This window comes from Gorilla gorilla, chromosome 9, assembly GCF_029281585.2.
Source record: "Gorilla gorilla gorilla isolate KB3781 chromosome 9, NHGRI_mGorGor1-v2.1_pri, whole genome shotgun sequence".
NCBI lineage: Eukaryota > Metazoa > Chordata > Mammalia > Primates > Hominidae > Gorilla > Gorilla gorilla.
Genome location: NC_073233.2, coordinates 24,388,616 through 24,406,760, shown reverse-complemented (window position 1 = coordinate 24,406,760; position 18,145 = coordinate 24,388,616). Strand labels below are relative to the sequence as shown.

General features: G+C 42.6%; 2 protein-coding genes across 10 annotated transcripts in view; both read left to right on the top strand.

Annotated features, from left to right (window-relative positions):
- Positions 1-6,307, top strand: part of TPH1 (tryptophan hydroxylase 1) — a 28,697-nt gene extending 22,390 nt beyond the window's left edge. For 2 of the 4 annotated variants that reach the window (XM_055355971.2, XM_055355973.2), the window contains 2 exons: positions 951-1,084; positions 2,716-5,114. In XM_055355971.2, the coding sequence (XP_055211946.1) occupies positions 951-1,084; positions 2,716-2,890 (309 nt within the window). In that variant the 3' untranslated portion in view covers positions 2,891-5,114. Of the gene's footprint in view, positions 1-950; positions 1,085-2,715 lie in introns of all 4 variants that reach the window. The other 2 variants (XM_019035971.4, XM_055355972.2) reach the window with 2 other exon arrangements.
- A 4,295-nt stretch (positions 6,308-10,602) lies between these two features.
- SERGEF (secretion regulating guanine nucleotide exchange factor) overlaps positions 10,603-18,145 on the top strand; it is a 225,000-nt gene continuing 217,457 nt past the window's right edge. For 2 of the 6 annotated variants that reach the window (XM_055355969.2, XM_055355970.2), the window contains exons 1-3: positions 10,667-10,869; positions 15,718-15,853; positions 17,048-17,203. In XM_055355969.2, coding sequence (XP_055211944.1) covers positions 10,810-10,869; positions 15,718-15,853; positions 17,048-17,203 — 352 coding nt within the window. In that variant the 5' untranslated portion in view covers positions 10,667-10,809. Of the gene's footprint in view, positions 10,870-15,717; positions 15,854-17,047; positions 17,204-18,145 lie in introns of all 6 variants that reach the window. The other 4 variants (XR_008669777.2, XM_055355968.2, XM_004050772.4 and 1 more) reach the window with 3 other exon arrangements.

Here is an 18,145-nt window from a genome sequence, read left to right as displayed (position 1 = left end):
GTTGCAAATCTTTGTATATAACCATATTCACCTAACATAATTGATAAAACCTGAAATAGTTTTTGCTTTTGAACAAGAGCTTACTATGGAAAATACTTGGGGATGTCACTAATCATTACCTGAATGTATTTTTCTCTATTTCCCAATTATATATTATATCATATAATCCAAATATGTGTGTGTGTATATGTATAGATGGATAGATAGATAAAATAAGAATTTTATAAGGGCATTTATGGAGAACAGCAAGCTACTTCTTTTGCTGGAGTATACTGTGGGTTGAATAGAGCTGTGGAAAATAAGTTTGGAATTGTAGGTTGGAGCCATTGCATTAGTAATACACACACACATGAAATATTTTGATATATTTCTGATATATATGAAATGGTATGTGTATATTTTAAGTAAAAAGTGTTTTAAAATCTTTGCTTACAAAGTCTTGCTATTTCCTCATCATTTCTGATATGCTAGCAATAACTTCTATAATTTCTAGGAAATTCCTTGAGATTTATTATTTATTCAATGAATAAATAAACTCATGTTTGTTGAGTAATGAATGTGTATGAAACACCATCCAAGGTACTGTCTTGCTTTCAGGGAGCACTTGATGGTGGGTATATAAGTCATATATAGGAATAACTAATGTTGGGTGGAAAGTAGGTGCCATAACACAGGAATAAGTAAATAAATATCCTTGGGTGCCTTTTACACAAAGAAGAGAGGAAGAACAAAGCCATGGAGAGGATCTTGGGGGTATTTACAGGGAAGGGCAAGCCATTTCTTTTGCTGGAGTGTACTGTGGGTTGAATAGAGCTATAGGAAATAAGTTTGGAATTGTAGATTGGGGCCATTGCATTAGTAATATGTTTAGAGGTGAGCCAATTATGGAAGTTGCATGATCTATGAAAAATAGATATTACTCTTTGATTCACTGACTCTTTGTCTTCTAGCATGCACTTTCTGGACATGCCAAAGTAAAGCCCTTTGATCCCAAGATTACCTGCAAACAGGAATGTCTTATCACAACTTTTCAAGATGTCTACTTTGTATCTGAAAGTTTTGAAGATGCAAAGGAGAAGATGAGGTACAGTATATCTTCTTCATGCCTTCATTTTCTTCCGGGAAAGCTCAGCCCCATTATGGTAACAAGTCACAGAAGTAAGCAGCTAGATAATTTGAAGCTCACAAGGAGCCTTCTGTCTGTAACACATCTTCCTTTCATAACAAGTATCTAGAGTATGTTGTGTATAAGGATTTTGCATAGTTGCAAATATGAATCAGATACATTGAGAAATTGTTTTCTTTCCAATTCTTCCAATCAGAGAGTTTAGTAGTCTAATAGGGAAAATAGATGATATGAAAATTGCTATATAACAACATGGAAAATGACAAGAGCCTTGGAGAGATACAGATGAAACATTGTTCTGCATTTTATTCAATAGCAATTCATTTCAGGTGGACAAACAGGGTAATCTTAATGTTATTTGAGAAAGGACTTGAAGGATAGGTAATATTTAGATATATTAAGTTTTAGACTGAGAGTTAGCATGAAAAAAGGTCAGGATGTTGAGAAATATAGGAGATATGTACAACGTAATCAAAGCTACGCTTTATTAATCAGCTAAGTGTGTGGTTAAGAAAGGGGGATATTGGAGGCAGAGAAACTTTTTAGAAGATTCTTGGAACACTTCAGGCGAAAATAAATGCCTGAACTAAGACAGAAGTAGTAGGAAAAGAAAAGACTTTTGAAGGAGAATCAATGAGACAACATTGAGTGGAAGCAGTCATGAGGTCACATTGTGATGATGGAGATCGATAGGGGTTGAAGTCATAGTCCTTGTCTTTCAGAGAAACCATTAGTTGGGGAGTTAGGCCATTCATGAAACCAAATAATAATACTAGCAGGGATTCCTCTAGCATAAATGGCAACTTTTTAGAAAAAGGGGGTCCCCTCTGTAGACCAGGTGGATTACGAGTTGGATTTCAGCTGCTACTGATGTATAGTTGTCCTCAGTTTCACATTTATCCCTAGGAGTCCTGGACATGATTGTTCCTGGGGGTGCCAAATGAGAGGTTCAAACAGTGATTTGATAAAGGAGGCAGAACTTTAATGCTTGAAAAAGGGGCAGAATTTAGGTCATTTGAAAGGAGCCTAGAGGGAAACATTCTAAGCAGAAAAAATCTACATGTGCAGGAGGTAGGACCATTCCTAGTCTATTTTGGGGTGTGTGAGTATGTGTGTGTATGTGTTATATGTTATATAAACACACAGGTTACATATGTGAGTAGGTATAGTTATATAAGGCATGACTGAGGGATCTGTTACTATGTGGTTAAGTGTTGTAATGAAACAGTTTTACGTCTACTGATAAAACTACAGTGGTTGGTCTCCTTACTGTAGTCAAGAGATGTATACAGTAATAAATGATTAATAAATCCATCTATGGGATCTTTCCCTAGTAATACCAGGGATTTACAACTACTTTATAACGTAAAGTACTTATAACTATTTTATAACTACTTTAGGTTTCCCACTTGTGTGGGATTCCAGGGGGCCTCTGCAAATGCAGTGTAGAGAAGTAGGTCAGATTGGTTGTACACATATCTAACAAGAATTTGTTTTTTGCCTAGTATGTGAAATTATTCTGTTGTTTGTTTAGTTTTCATCATTCACTCCCTAGAAATTGATTGTCTCCTATTTGTTTTCTTAAATAGAGAATTTACCAAAACAATTAAGCGTCCATTTGGAGTGAAGTATAATCCATATACACGGAGTATTCAGATCCTGAAAGACACCAAGAGCATAACCAGTGCCATGAACGAGCTGCAGCATGATCTCGATGTTGTCAGTGATGCCCTTGCTAAGGTCAGCAGGAAGCCGAGTATCTAACAGTAGCCAGTCATCCAGGAACATTTGAGCATCAATTCGGAGGCCTCTGGGCCATCTCTTGCTTTTCTTGAACACCTGATCCTGGAGGGACAGCATCTTCTGGCCAAACAATATTATCGAATTCCACTACTTAATGAATCACTAGTCTTTGAAAATTTGTACCTGGATATTCTATTTACCACTTATTTTTTTGTTTAGTTTTATTTCTTCTTTTTTTGGTAGCAGCTTTAATGAGACAATTTGTATACCATACAAGCCACTGACCACCCATTTTTAATAGAGAAGTTGTTTGACCCAATAGATAGATCTAATCTCAGCCTAACTCTATTTTCCCCAATCCTCCTTGAGTAAAATGACCCTTTAGGATCGCTTAGAATAACTTGAGGAGTATTATGGCGCTGACTCATATTGTTACCTAAGATCCCCTTATTTCTAAAGTATCTGTTACTTATTGCTGAATTTGTGCCAAGCTCAATCACATTCACACTAAAATTTAACAGGAGACCCTGCTGTCTTTGTTGCTAGCGTTAGCAAAAGTATAGAGGCCTTTGCACATGGAGGATACCTAGTAAAGAGCAAGTAGTCTAGTTTCAAGTGTAGTATCTTGTAGGGAAATGGGAGTAGCTAAGCCTGGAAAGGTTGAATGGGGCATAATCATTAAGACTAGGCTAAAAATTCAAGACTTTATTTTTTAGGCATTAGGGAGCCCCTTCCCAAATGACTATCTTCCTTGAAACTTTGTTTTCTTTCAATGACATCACACGATACTGGTTTTATTCTGGACTATCTATCCTACTCATGGGTCCAAGGGAAACTTAGTAGAGATGCGACTTGCATGGGGCTGTACTCAGACATGTGGTCCTAGGTATTATAATGGGATTGTCCCCAGATTAACAGGAAGCATTGTTATCAAAGGAAGAGTTCAAACTGAGATAGATAAGAGAAGCACAAAGTAAAAGATAGAAAAAACAGTGCTGAGCACTTTATTTCTAAGGTATAAGGTGAGGCCATAAACAGAAAGGTATGCAATGAGAGTAGAGGCTGCAGAAAAGGGGAGGAAATAGAATGTCAGAAAGGTCAAGAAGAGTGGTTTAGGACTGAGACTGTAAGTAATGTAAGGATTGCCAAAGAATGGTTTTTATACAGAGTCAGCTGTGTAGCACAGGGAGTAAGCAGTCCTGTTATAAATGGGTGAAGCTGAACTCCAAAATACAAACTTATGTCTCTTTAATTTGCCCCTTTCCTCCCTCTAGTCACTAAATGAAGATGTTCTTCAAGTTTCTGTCTTTGCACTTCTACTCTTTTTGCCACCTCTTCATGGGGAATGTCACCCAGATACATGACTTCAGTTCTTATTTTGAATGAATCCTCTATTTGCAGTTATAACCCTGACATCTTTCTTGAATTTTTTTGCCCCTTAATTCCAACGAACTCCTGGATGTCTATGTAGATGTCTCATAATTTAGGCCAATGCTGTACAACTTCATGTGGCATCATCCACATAGAATGAATAGGGGTTGTTCAATATGACAGCCCTGCCAAGCATCTCAAATTGAACAGGTCTATAAAGGAACTCAGAATCACTTGAATATCACAGTCCATCAGCTTCCTTTCCCAGTAATTTAATTTCCATTAATGGTATATTAAACATTGTATTTTCAATCATTTTCAGGTTTAGTCAGCTACTTAAAAATAGGCTTTTTTTCACATAAATAAATTGTATACCATTTAACATGTTTTATTTCAACAGACTAATAGATCTTTTAACACTTCTTAGTCCTCAAAATAAATTATTAAAAACTTTGTATTTCGTGTCATATTATATAAGGAAATAGAATTTTGAAGAATAATTCATGCTGTTTTAAATTTTTACATTGTACATTTTAATAGCTAATCAACTCTTAGTATACATTTGATGGTAAATAGATGCTAGCTAATCTGGAATCATTTGAAATATTGATTATCTGATTTATAGTTTGGTTGCAAGGAAATCTACTGTAAGCAAATCATAATAGATAGCAAATCTTAGAACATGTAGAAAAAAAGAAATTAAAAAAGATAGCAAATCTTAGAACATGTAGAAAAAAGAAATTAAAAAATAGATAGCAAATAACACAAATTATGCATACTATATATGGTTATTTTCATACAACTTTGATAATGGCGAAGAATCATACTTATTGAATTTTAAAATGATGATGTTTAAAATCACTCTATGACTAAAGCACGTGAGAATAAATGTTAAAGGCACAGCCTTATAATCCACAACTTCAGAACAATGGAAATTTTTTTTTTTTTTTTTTTTTTGAGACGGAGTCTTGCTCTGTCGCCCAGGCTGGAGTGCAGTGGTGCGATCTTGGCTCACTGCAAGCTCCACCTCCCAGGTTCACGGCATTCTCCTGCCTCTGTCTCCTGAGTAGCTGGGACTACAGGCGCCCGCCACCACGTCCGGCTAATTTTTTGTATTTTTAGTAGAGACAAGGTTTCACCGTGTTAGCCAGGATGGTCTCGATCTCCTGACATCGTGATCTGCCCGCCTCGGCCTCCCAAAGTGCTGGGATTACAGGCATGAGCCACTGCACCTGGCCAAACATTGGAAATTTTTAATGATGGATTTCAGTTCTTCTCACCTCTGGGTATTTGTAATATTTGGTAAATCAGGAGTCCTGAGAGTCTTAGAATTTTCATGCATTTTAAATATATGTCTTCAAAGCACCTAGGAATATGTAAATAGTTACCCAAATGTGAGAACAGAATTGAACTAAAAGCTTCATTTATAATTTTTTTTTTTTTGAGACAGAGTCTCACTCTGTTGACCAGGCTGGAGCGCAGTTGCATGATTTCAGCTCGCTGCAACCTGGGACTGCAGGCGTGCTTCACCATGCCCCGCTAATCTTTGTTTTTTTTAGTAGAGATGGGGTTTCGCCATGTTGGCCAGGCTGGTCTCGAACTTCTGACCTCAGGTGATCCATCCGCCTCAGCCTCCCAAAATGCTGGGATTACAAGCATGAGCCACCATGCCCAGCCGGTTAATAATTCTTAATCAGTAAATCATTATTCAAAGACATAGTTAATATCTTCATGACTTTTTAAGGATGCTCAAAAGCTGGTCTTCAGAATACCTACATTTCTTTATCTACATATTCTGTCATTTGGAGTTATACAAGTAGTAATGACACACCAAAATGTAAATAATTATTGTTAGCTTTTAAGTTGGCTTCCAAATTCAAAAAAGAAAAAAATCCTGAATTCTCTAAAGGAATATATGATAGAGTCCATATGTTAATTCATAGAAAGTGTTTAAGGTACTATGGTCTATTTTGGTCTAATCTTTGTTTTACTATGTAATATATATTTATGATTTACAAGTTTGTTATTCAGCGGGATAATAAATGAACACAAAATTTATGTTCTCAACCAATGTTTACTTTGTTTCAAACATACGTTAAAAATTGATTTAAACTTACATTAGCAATTTTATTAGTTTAGGAAATCCATTGTATCTTTATACTTCTTAAAAAGCCTATGGATATGAGATAGAAGCCAAACATATCTGGAACCTGGTAACCACTTTTCAGAGTTCTTCGTAAAGTCTGTGTTACGTTCCTGTCGACGAAAAGAGTCAAACACAGTAAAGTATTTGAAGAGCCAAATATGAGTGACCATGGCCCATGACACAGCCCTTAGGAGACCCTGAGAACATGTGCCCAAGGTAGTCAGGGTACAGCTTGGTTTTATACATTTTAGGGAGACATGAGACTTCAGTCAAATACATTTATAAGATACATTGGCTCAGTCCAGAAAGCTGGGATAATTCAAAGTGTTGGGTGGGAGGCTTCCAGATTATAGGTAGTTTTAACATTTTTCTAATTGGCAATTCATAGAAAGGAATGTCTGGGTTGCTGTATGAGTTTGTGGAGACCAGAGTTTTATCATGCAGATGAAGCCTCCAGATGGCAGGCTTCCAAGAGAATAGACTGTCAATTTTTCTTATCAGACTTAAGGTCTGTGTTGATGTTAATGCTGGAGAGGTATAAGGAGGCATATGTGTGACCCCCACTTCCAGTCATGGCCTGAATCAGTGTTTCGGGTTACGTTTTAGAGTGCCCTGGCCTAGAAGAAAGTCCATTCAGATGGTTGTGGGGGGGGCCTTAGAATTTTATTTTTGGTTTACACTCCTCATCTGTAAAATGAACTAAGTCTACTACACTAGATTATTGGAGAAGTTATGCTGCAAGAGGACTTTGTAAAAAAAAAAAACTCATTTTCCACATGTAAAGAATTACTAATACAATTACTCTCTTAACAGATATTCCCCCTTAGCTTCTGGATAATTTTATCTTCCACAAGAGGGTATTAATTTTTGCTTCTAGTAGGCAGTATATAATGGCATGGTAAAGTCTTAGTCCAATTAGGGATTGAGCCAAAGAGAAGTTGAGCTTCAGTCTTTGTGAGGGCTGGTCTATTTCCAGTTCACCTTGACTTTTAGGGTGTAGCCCTTTAGGGATCTCAAGAGAAAACTATGAGTGTGTACCAGGGCTTCTCCTTGGGGGCTCTGGACTGCTACTTTTGTCCCCTCCTTCATGTCCACCATTCCCTCCTCCCATCCCTACCCTATGAGATTGCTAAAGGTACTGCTCAGCTTCTTAGTTGTTGATTTCAGCCCAGTTTCTTAGCCTCCAAGACATTGCTTAGTAATTAGCAAGTGCTTCAAGCAGAAAAGTAGTGCCAAATATAATGCCTCAGCTTCCAGATCTTGGCCCTTCAAGTTCTTCCTGCTTTGATAGCTCTCCAATAACTTGAAATAGATTTTAAAAATATTTTGTCAAATTTTCTAGTTTTTTTTTTATGAGAGAATAGGTATGCAGCTAGCTAATCTTCCTTTATCAAAAGTAGAAAACTGACCTTGAAGTAAATAACTACTTTGAGCCTCAGTTTTCTCATCTATAAAACAACGATCCTGGCCAGGCAAGGTGGCTCACACCTGTAGCCCTAGCTACTTGGGAGGCTGAGGCAGGAGGATCACTTGAGCCCAGGAGGTAGAGGCTGCAGTGAGCCATTATCATGCCACCTGCCCTCCAGCCTGGGCAACAGAGAGAGACCCTGCCTCAAAAAAACAAGATAAAACAAAATAATAATCCTAACAGCACTTATCATACTAGTATTATTGGGATGATCAAATAAAATAATCCAACGGGAAAAAATTTCCTAACCTTCATGGTACAGAGATGCAATCTGTGTGTTCTCAAATACTTTATACTTTCCTCTTTTGGGGAGACAAGCCATCTGAAAGTGAAGCCATTAAATGGTTTAAATCTAGTCCCATTCAAGAACTGCAATTCAGCCAGGCTGCTCATGGGAAGAACTAGGCAGTGGCGAGTACATAGTTGAAATAGTTGCAACATCTCAACACTTCCAATAAATTGTATTAAGGGATATGACATAATATAACTGTAGGTTAGTTAAAATATTGATGCTTGTACATTCAAGGGGTGGAGTCAGAAAACAACTATATTCTCCCAGACCTTCTCTCTATTAAAACTGGCTCTGTAGGTAGTTCTTCCTTGCCCCTCTGGATGAAATCTCAGGTTGCTGCCTGACTTTCTGCTTGCTCACAGGTAATAAAAAGTCCTTAGATCCTAATTTCGATTTCTCTCTCTCTCTCTCTCTCTCTCTGTCACACACACACACACTCTCTCTCTCTCTTTCTCATTTCAATATTTAAAAAGGCTAGTCCTGTGGAAAAACTTTGATAAAACAAACTTTAAGGTTGAAGCTTTTTTCCTCCTCCAGAACTGAGAAAGGAGTGGGTGTGCTTAGTTTCTTCATTTCCTTGTCTCTTGTTACTCAGTGGATGCCTGGGACTCCTCCAGGGTTGGGGAGATGTAGAGGGGAGGAGAGGTAAGGAGGAGAAAAGTTCTTTTTGGTCTGATACTGTTGTGAATTGTCATCAGTGCTTTCTGTACTTTGTAAATATTACATGCTGACATTTTCTTGTGGGCGTTTTGGAAGACCTTCCCACCTTCTTATTTCTTGGGATTTCTTGATGTGGGTAAATGTATCTCTCTGGGCTGTTAAATTCATTTCCCTCACCCTCAAGGAATCTAGTGATCGACTGTCCTGTGGGTGTCACTTCACCCTTCCAGAAATTCTCTTGGACAAGGTCTAAGACCATCCCCCAGCCAGTTTGCTCAGGTATGGGAAATACTCACATGGGAAATGGACAGTTTTTATTTTGAAAAACTGTGGGTGTGAAAGACCTCCCCAAAGCATCAGTTTGTCTTTGCTCAGCTATTAGAGCAGATATCCAGCCACAAGCCCTTGTATTTCTCAGAACGGATTGGACAGAAGCCTGTCTGGGTCCTAAATCTAGAGGGATGCATACCAAGCTCTCTCAGGGACCCAGGTAAAGGAACTTTCCTTAGACCTGAGATGGGTTGAGACCCACACCACATTGATAATTGTGGCTACTAGAATTCTCTCTGGCCTCTCAACCTTTTTCGTAGACTGAAAGTCATACACTGGTTTCTAGACAGTTGCTTTGCAAGTCCTGGTTTGGTGGTCTTGAACCTTACTTTATGATATAGGAGTAACTGGCACTTGTTGCTCAGCCAAAACTGAGCAGTGAAGGATCCCGTTTTTACATCCTGTTACACATGCTTCAAAGAAATGGTCAGCACAAAGAAAGCCCACTCATAAGACAGTCAGTAAGCATGGTATAGCTCCTGCACATTCAGATCCCTAGAGAATGAAGAGCTGTTTTATCTCTCCAAAGTTTGCTTTTTTCTTGGTATGGTCATCGACGTTCTCCAGATGCCACAGGTTGGAGAGATAAAGGTGAGGGGCTGCCCTCAAGTGGTCTTACAGGCAGAAACTCCTAGAAGTGGATGGAGTGAAAGAACGGGAAAGGACAGTGTAAGAGCTCATTGGAGACACTTCCCAGAAGCCCAGGGGTGAAGGGCAGTGAGTGCTGGAGGCCCGTGTCAGCAGAGGGGCCAAGTGCTACCGAATGTGAATGTGGATGATCATCTTTAATGTGACCCTATATGTTCTGTATTCCCGATACGCGGTGCCATATTTTCCTTCAGATAAATTGAACTTAATTAACTCCCATCAGCAACACGACGCTGTCTGAGAAAAGCCATTTTATATGGAAATGTTCGTTGGGTGACGATTATCCAGTATTATTAATAGAATGAGCTCAGGGCCGTGCCCGGAGCGCCGAGGCTGCCCCGGCAGGAGTCGACGCTAACCAGCCTCCCCCATTCAGCGTCGCGAGGCGCGGGTTCCCGCTCCGTGCTAGGTGCAGAGGGCGACACCGGCGACGTGCCACTCCACTCGCCTCCCAAGGCGCCCCCTCAGATGTTTGCGAACGCACACCAAAGCGGGCTCAAGACAACTGCGCCTGAGACGCCGGGCAGGACCCTGCCCTACCCCTCAGGCTCCATTTCCTGTTCCCGCAAATGGTGATGCCATCCCTGCCCTGTCAGCCCCTCTGGGCTGTCGTGGGCCTCCAAGGAGACAAAAACGCGAAGGAGCTTTGTGAACTGTGGCGCGCAGTGCACCTGCATGAAACATGAAATTATGACTAAAAATAAAGAGTACGAGGGGGGAGGAGCGAGAGGCTGAGAGGCCCAGCGAGACAGGAGGCTGCGGGCGGAGACGCTGCGAGCGCCGCCGGGGCGGGCTGACTGGGAGGCGGCTCCGGGGCTGTCGTCTGGCCCCGCCCACCACTGATCCCCAGCGGCCCGAGGGCCCGGCCGCACCCTCTCTCCCGGCCCGCGGGCCCCTTCCCACCACAGACCCCGCCCCGCGCCCTACCCATCACGAGTCCCCGGTCCAGCTCCGGCGCCCACCCACCCCCGGCAGGCCCCGCCCCCGTGCGGTCTCTCCCGGAAGCGCCGGCGGAGCGTCCTCGCATGGAGCGCGAGCCCAGCGCCTCGGAGGCCGCCCCCGCGGCGGCCGCGCTCTTCGCCTGGGTACGTGACTCCGCCCCCGGGCCGGTGCAGGCCCTGAGAGGCGCCGAGATGTGGGAGCTGCTGGCCGCGGCGTGGGCAGTTCAGGGGCTGGGCGGCTGAGGTCCGAGCCGGGCTCTGGGTTGAAGGATCCTGGGCTGGGAGCGGAGGGAGAGCGGAGGAGGAGCGGGCGGGGAAGGAAGGGTCTTCGCGGTCGACTTAGGGGCCTGCCGGCTGGCGGGGTCAGGGCCGGAGGGGCTGTGGCGCCGCGGGAAGAACCTGCCTCGGGGCAGAGCGTCTGGTTCCTCGAGAGCCCTCCAGCCCGAATAGCGCCTGGAAGACAGCGCGGAGGGCTCGGTGGAGGGGATCGCCCGGTCCCAGAGCTCCGTGGGGCCACCTGTGCCCCCCACCCTCCTGATGCCTGGAGGAGGGAGGCCCTGTCCCAGCCTGGCGAAAGCATCCTTTAGATGTGAGGCCTGCGGTGTTTGGCCGCGCACGAGGCACAGACCCTGCCTATTTGCTGACACTCTGCTGTGACCGGTTCTTGCATGTGTTGGGGGAGTTGGGCTGCTGTTGGTTTGACGGGAGCATTGGGAGAGACAGGGTCATCTTGATGTGTGTCTGGGAGAGAGGAGGGTTCATGCACAGGAGCGTGGCAGGTGGCCGACCAGCATGCACGGGAACAAGCAGTCGCTGCGTCTTGTGCTTCTTCATAGCACGTATCACAACTGTAATGATGTGTATAATTTATTATTAACGTTAGTCTCTCTGGCTAGAAAGTAAGTGTGGTAAGAGTGGGTGCTGTGCCTGTCTTGTTCACGGTGCCTCTCTTGGTGTCTGGCACATTGTAGGTCCCCAGTAAATACTTGTTGACGAATGAATGAACGAGCATCTGTGTGCCTACCCATGTGCTGGTGTTGGGGAAATACACATGAGTGAAATACACGAGTGAAGGACTTCTAGCTCTTGTGTTGGGGGAGAGCAAAATTATAACCTGTATTGCTGTTAAAATCAGTATTAATTGTCCAATTTTTAAAGAAGTAATGATCAGTACAAGGCGGCACTTGTTGAATGTGGGGCTGCAATTTGGCAGGAGGGAGAGCATGGCGTGACCTGCGGTAGTCTGGCTGGCTGGGCGTCTTTGAGGTGGCCCGGGAGCTGGGGGTGGAGTTGGGGATTGAATGTGTGCTGTCTCTGGCTTTTTCCAGGCAGGAGACTGGCGTCTGTGTGGACAGAGGAAACAGAAATATTGTTTCAGTACAGACAAAGCCGAATATTAAAGGTTGTAAAATATGTTTAATAGGTTGTTGACACCCTTCTGCTGTGTTTGGAGGACTGGTAGTGTGTTTTTCCTGCTGTATAATCTGAAACTGTGGGGGTGTGTTGGTCGGCTAGGGCTACCATAACAAAATACCACACAACAGAGGCTTAAACATAAATTTATTTTTCACAGTTCCAGAGGCTAGAAGGCCAAGATCAAGGTGTGAGTAGGTTTGGTTTCTCCCGAGGCCTCTCTCTGGCTTGCAGATGGCCGCCTTCTCACTGTGTCCTCACATGGCTTTTTTTCACTGTGTCCTCACATGGCCTTTTCTGTGTGCGTGAGCATCCGTGGTGTCTCTTCTTTTAAGGACACCAGTCATATTGGATTAGGGCCCCACCCTTATGACCTCATTTAACCTTAATTGCCCCTTTAAAGGCCCTCTTTCCAAATACAGTAAGGTACTAAAGGTTAGGGCTTCAACACGTGAATTTTGGGGGAATAAAGTTTGGTTCACAGGAAGGGGATTTACCTTGTTAGGGGTGTGTGTGTGTGTGTGCATGTGCATGTGTGATATGTCTGGAGTGTTTATGAGGAAGAAAGGCAAACAACAGTTGTAATAGGTTGTGTTAAATTTCCCTTCGTCTTGCTTTATCCTGGATTTAGGGCCTCTCACAGTGTTACAAAAATTGGTACCGTAATTTGAACCTCAGAGTGCCCATGTGTCATGTTACTTTTCTCCCAGGTGTTCAGCAGCCTTGCACCCCTGGTAATGGGACAGCCACGGAGATCTCAGGGCTGACCAAGAAATCCTGTGCATGTATGCTCTATATTCCCCTTCATGCTGAGCAAGTCTTTCATAGGGTCTTACATTCATTCGCCATATAAATATATGTACATCTTCTTTGGGCCAGCACAGTTTCAGATGCAGGGGAAACAGCAGTGAGCAAAGCAGAGTTCCTGCCCTCCTGGAGTTTAGTTTCTGGCAGGGGTGGTGTACAGTAAACAAGTAGTCATATATAATGTAACATCAAGAAGTGGCATGAAGAAAAATAAAGCAGAAAATGAGTGATATGGGGATGCTCTTTTAGATAAGGTCATACAGTTAATCACCTGCCAGGTAAGCTCTGGGCTGCTTCACTGTATGTCCTTTTTTTATTTTTTCTAAGAGACACAGTAAGGTATAGTAAAAGGTGCAGGGCATCAGACTTTTTGCCTACCCAGACGTAACTATGGAAAGTTACTTAACCTCTCTGAGCCTCAGTTTCTTCCTCTGTGAAATGGCAGTAATAATGTCCTTCTTAGTTGTTGTGAGGATTAAAGGTAAATGCACAGTATGGAGAGAAGCACTCAGTAATTGGTAGCTAATACTGCCCCCTCTGGGCTTCTGGGACTTATGCCCCTGCTATGGCTTACTCTTCCATCTTTGAGTCCTTGCAGCCCAGGATGGCTGTGAAATAGACTACAGGGGGAAGGATTACGTATGTATGTATGTAAGTATGTATGTATGTATTTGTTGTAATTATTTTACATCACCTTTCCTCATTCAGGTGTCTTCAAAAACAAACATATTTAAAAGATTTTACTTCTCATCTCCAGGAAGAACCAGCTAGGAGTAGGTACTTGAATAAATTATAAAGATTTCTGAAATCTTAGTAAGATTCTCTCTGCAGGTCCACAATCCCTTATCTTCAATTCTGAATACAAAAAGCTCTGAAAACCCAAAACTTACTGGACATAAGGCCATTTATAGTCTTTGGCCACTTCTTATGAATATTTGTACTTTGTAATGCAGAAATATTATTGTTTTGCTTATGGGCTGCTGTCCCTGGACCTTGCATCAGTATATATGACATATGTACTGTATTACTTTTCTAAAAGCTGTAAAATTCTGAATCTGAAATACATCTGACTGTAAGCATTTCAGATTAGGGATTATGGACCTTTTTTGTATAATAATAATAATAATAGACATATTGCCTGTCAAGGGGAAATCTGTCCCCTTACTGGAATCTCACCATGTGAATCTTGGAGTCACATAGCACTGTACTTGGAAAGGGCTTTAGAGATCATTGCCAGCCTCTTTCACTGTACAAATGAAATAATGACATGCCTTGCTTTAAGGCACAAAATCCTTAGCCAGCTTTGATTCCAGAGTCATTGTTGGTTTTCCCATCATGGGTGTGGGGAGGAGAAACAAGAACTAATTCCAGGATGTTGCCCTCCCATTTTGATGCCATTTCTCTCTCATTTTTTTCTTTCCTTAGCTTCCCTAGGTAGTTAGCTTTTATCAGAAGGAACCCCTGTGCTGTCTCCAAAAGGCAGTACCTGGGGGCTGGAGCATAAGAAGGGAAAGATGAGGAATATTACTGGCTGAGTTGTGGATGCCTAGGACTCTTCTCATATCGAAATCATGGTGTTCTGAGGATGGGGCCTCCATCTAAATATGGGAGCATATAACAGCCGTTAAGAATGAGCCTAACAGGTCATTTCCTCTTTGGTCAGTTTCCCACTTGACAAAGGAAGGGTAAGATTTACATTCCCAAATGCTCCAGAGTCCTTCTGGGTGAGCGAATTATTATTATTTTTCTTTTCAGATTTTGGGGAAGGGATTTGAGGAGGGAAGAAAGGAGATGGGGTGAGAGCGTTTCTAAGTCTGAAACTCTCTCTGTCCTGAGCTGTTCACGTGGTTACTCAAGGACAAGGGGAGACAGTTTTGCCCACAGCTCCAGAGACACAGATAACAAAGAAATGACCTTCATTTTTCTTCAGGCTGGACCCTGTAGGGGTCTGTGAGCAGCTTCTCCTGGAACTTTGTTTGGATTCTGTGTCCATATTTATAATTTATTTGAAACACACTGGATAGTGTTCTCATTTGGGGGCTGAAGTTCAGCTAGGGAAAGCAGTGAGGTGGCATGGGTGCAGGAGGAGGGGGTAAGGAGAGATACGAGATACTCCTGCCAAAGACTCGTAGCCCAGAACTCTCTCTAGAGAAGAGAAGCCCCTCCTCCTCAAGAGGCTGTCTTGTTCTCAGTCAGAAGAACCTTGATTTAGGAGATGGCCTCTCTTTTCCCAGCCATTCTAAGAGGAAAGGCCATTTTACCCCATTACCTCCAGAGGGTTGGGCTAGGCCAAGGACCTCATAGGACTCAGGTCCCCTCCAGCCATGGCTAGCATCGCCACTTTGCCTTCTGGGGCCTGAGGTAGAAAAAAGTGTGGTTTCTTCAGCTGCTGCAGGAGGCCAAGCAGGGCATTTGTCCTTTGGCCCAGTAAATTAAGCCTGCCAGGGTGCCTACCTAGGAACTTTCCTGGACATGAATTTCCTCCACTGTTATGGTCATGAGTCTCTTTCTAATGGGATTACAGATCAGGGGTGGGGAGACAGTGTTACATGTTGTTTTTGGGTGCTTGTTATTATATATTTGAATAAACAGTGCTGTGAGTATTTGCCATGAAGGAGCTGAAAATTTTTTTTTAAAAAAGAATGAGCCTAATAAATCTCATCTGTTACAGGGTCTGAGAGATACGTCAGGGTGAGAAAGACAGAGACAGGTAAATAGACATTGACAGTTGTGGTTCCCACACTTTTTCATCCTTGGCTTATTCATCCCTAGGGTGCAAATAGCTATGGGCAACTTGGCCTCGGCCATAAGGAAGATGTGCTGTTGCCCCAGCAACTGAATGACTTCTGTAAACCCAGGAGTGTCAGGAGGATCACAGGAGGAGGGGGCCACTCTGCAGTTGTCACAGGTAATTTCCTTCAAAAGTAGATAGTCACTCATTTTCTTATTTAGACGTTTTCCCCTGGATATGATATTGCCATCTTTCAGCCTTTTGTATTTTGCAGAGGAAAATAATGTATTTTTGTGAAACATTTTTGTGAAAGAGCCAAATTACCATCAGAAGATCCTAGATTTTCAGGGCTAGAAGGACTTCAGAGATCTTCTAGGCCACCCCTTTCCCCCACCCCCTCCATTATACAAATGAAACTCAGAAAGGAACACTGATTGCTTAACATCACAAGGCAAAGTAGTGGCAGAGTTACAATGTATATTTTACACCATAGGAATTAGAAGTCTTTGTAATTAGATTGGATATTCCTTGAGAGCAAAAACTGTGTATTCCCCTTAATCTTCCCTCACTGTATCTAGGATAGCACTTAACAAGTAGTACAAGTGCTACAATGTTGTAAAGGGGGGCATATTGCATCTGGTTGAGAACATGAGCTCTGGAATCAAATCTCTGGGTTCAGATCCTGGTTCTGTGACTTATTATCAATGTGGCCTTGGGCAAATAGCCACAGTTTCTGAATCTGTTACATGAGGATAATAATGGTGGGTGAAGAGAACCAGTGAGTTAGCAGGGCTCCATTCCGACTGTCATGGGTCGTTGGTGCTTTTCCCTTTATGGACCCCTTCCTTTGTAAAGAAAAAAATTATATTTTACAACTGTGTTGGTATAAAGATGGATATTAATGGAATCCACTCCAGATTTAGTGTTATATATGCATCGTTACTATATTATCTTTTTCTCATTTAAAAATAACTAAAAATTAAGCCACTCTGTGGGCCTCTGAAAGCATTGTGGGCCCTAGACACTGTGCCTAAAGGATAAGTCCGCTCTGCACAAAAAGCTCTCAAAACAGTACCTGGCACGTTCTCAATGTTGAATAAATGTTGTTGGCTTTTTGTTCCAGTAGATGCTCAGTTTGGTGATTCATTGACCACTGCGCCAAGACTTGAAGTTTCTCTGTAGGTATTAGTTTGAGGCCTTTGGCCTTGTGTTGTTTCGCTCCAGAATACATGAACATACACAGCTTATTAACTTGGATGGCAAAAAAAGTTATTGGTCTGAGATTCCAAATAATTAGTGAAATCTTTTTGTTCATTTTGCAGTTGTGTTTTTTCCTGTGCACGCTATCACTGATGCCTTTATATTTTGCAGATGGAGGAGACCTCTTTGTTTGTGGCCTGAACAAAGATGGGCAACTGGGGCTTGGTCACACAGAGGATATCCCATATTTTACCCCCTGCAAATCCCTCTTTGGCTGTCCCATCCAACAGGTGGCCTGTGGCTGGGATTTTACGATTATGCTCACAGGTGAGTTCACTCCTAGGTAGATTTTTGTCACCACAAAGGCTTTGGGTGAGAACAGTATGATGGTGGTGACTGCAGATTAAATGAAAGCCTCTTTGTGTTTAAAAAGCACACATAAGTCCTGGTGCAGTGGCTCACAATTGTAATTCCAGCACTTTGGGAGGCCAAGGCAGGTGTATCACTTGAGGTCAGGAGTTCGAGACCACCCTGGCCAACATGGTAAAACCCCGTCTCTACTAAAAATACAAAAATTAGCCAGGCGTGGTACCCCACGCCTATAGTCCCAGCTACTCTGTATTCCCAGCTATTTGGGAGGCTGAGGCAGGCGAATCACTTGATCCTGGGAGGTGGAGGTTGCAGTGAACTGAGATTGCGCCACTGCACCCCAGCCTGAGCAACAGAGCAATAATCCATCTCAAAATAAATAAAAATAAATAAAAAGCACACACAAATTTTCCCTCTGGCTGTCAAGGAAAGTTGTGGACTACCTTTTCTAAGGAGAGTTTAACGGTAAAGGAGACTGGGATTGGGGTGGAAAACTTTTGTCAGAGAATAGGGAATAGACTAGATCACCTTTGGTGGCCACTTCCTGTCCCAAAAGTTCATGATAGCTGTGTGCCTGGGGTAGCTGGCCAGTGGCCAGCAGTGGCAGCAAAGGGTTACTTACAGGGAATGTGGTAGGAGAATATGAGGCAATAGTGGTTGCCAAAGCAGTGATGGCAGCTTTTTCACACTGTGGGATTTTTTTTTTTTTTTAAATAAATGGTGTTGGGCAGATCTGTTTGGTCTTTGTGAAGCCAGGTAGCAGGATAGGATATGGCCAGAGGGTTATTAGAGTAATGCACTTGGGAACAGCTAGCAGTAGTTACCTTGTCAGCTGACGTCTGTTCCCTTGAAGCAGTTTTGACCTCTCTGTTCAGCTTTGCTCTGTCTAGCTGGCCATTC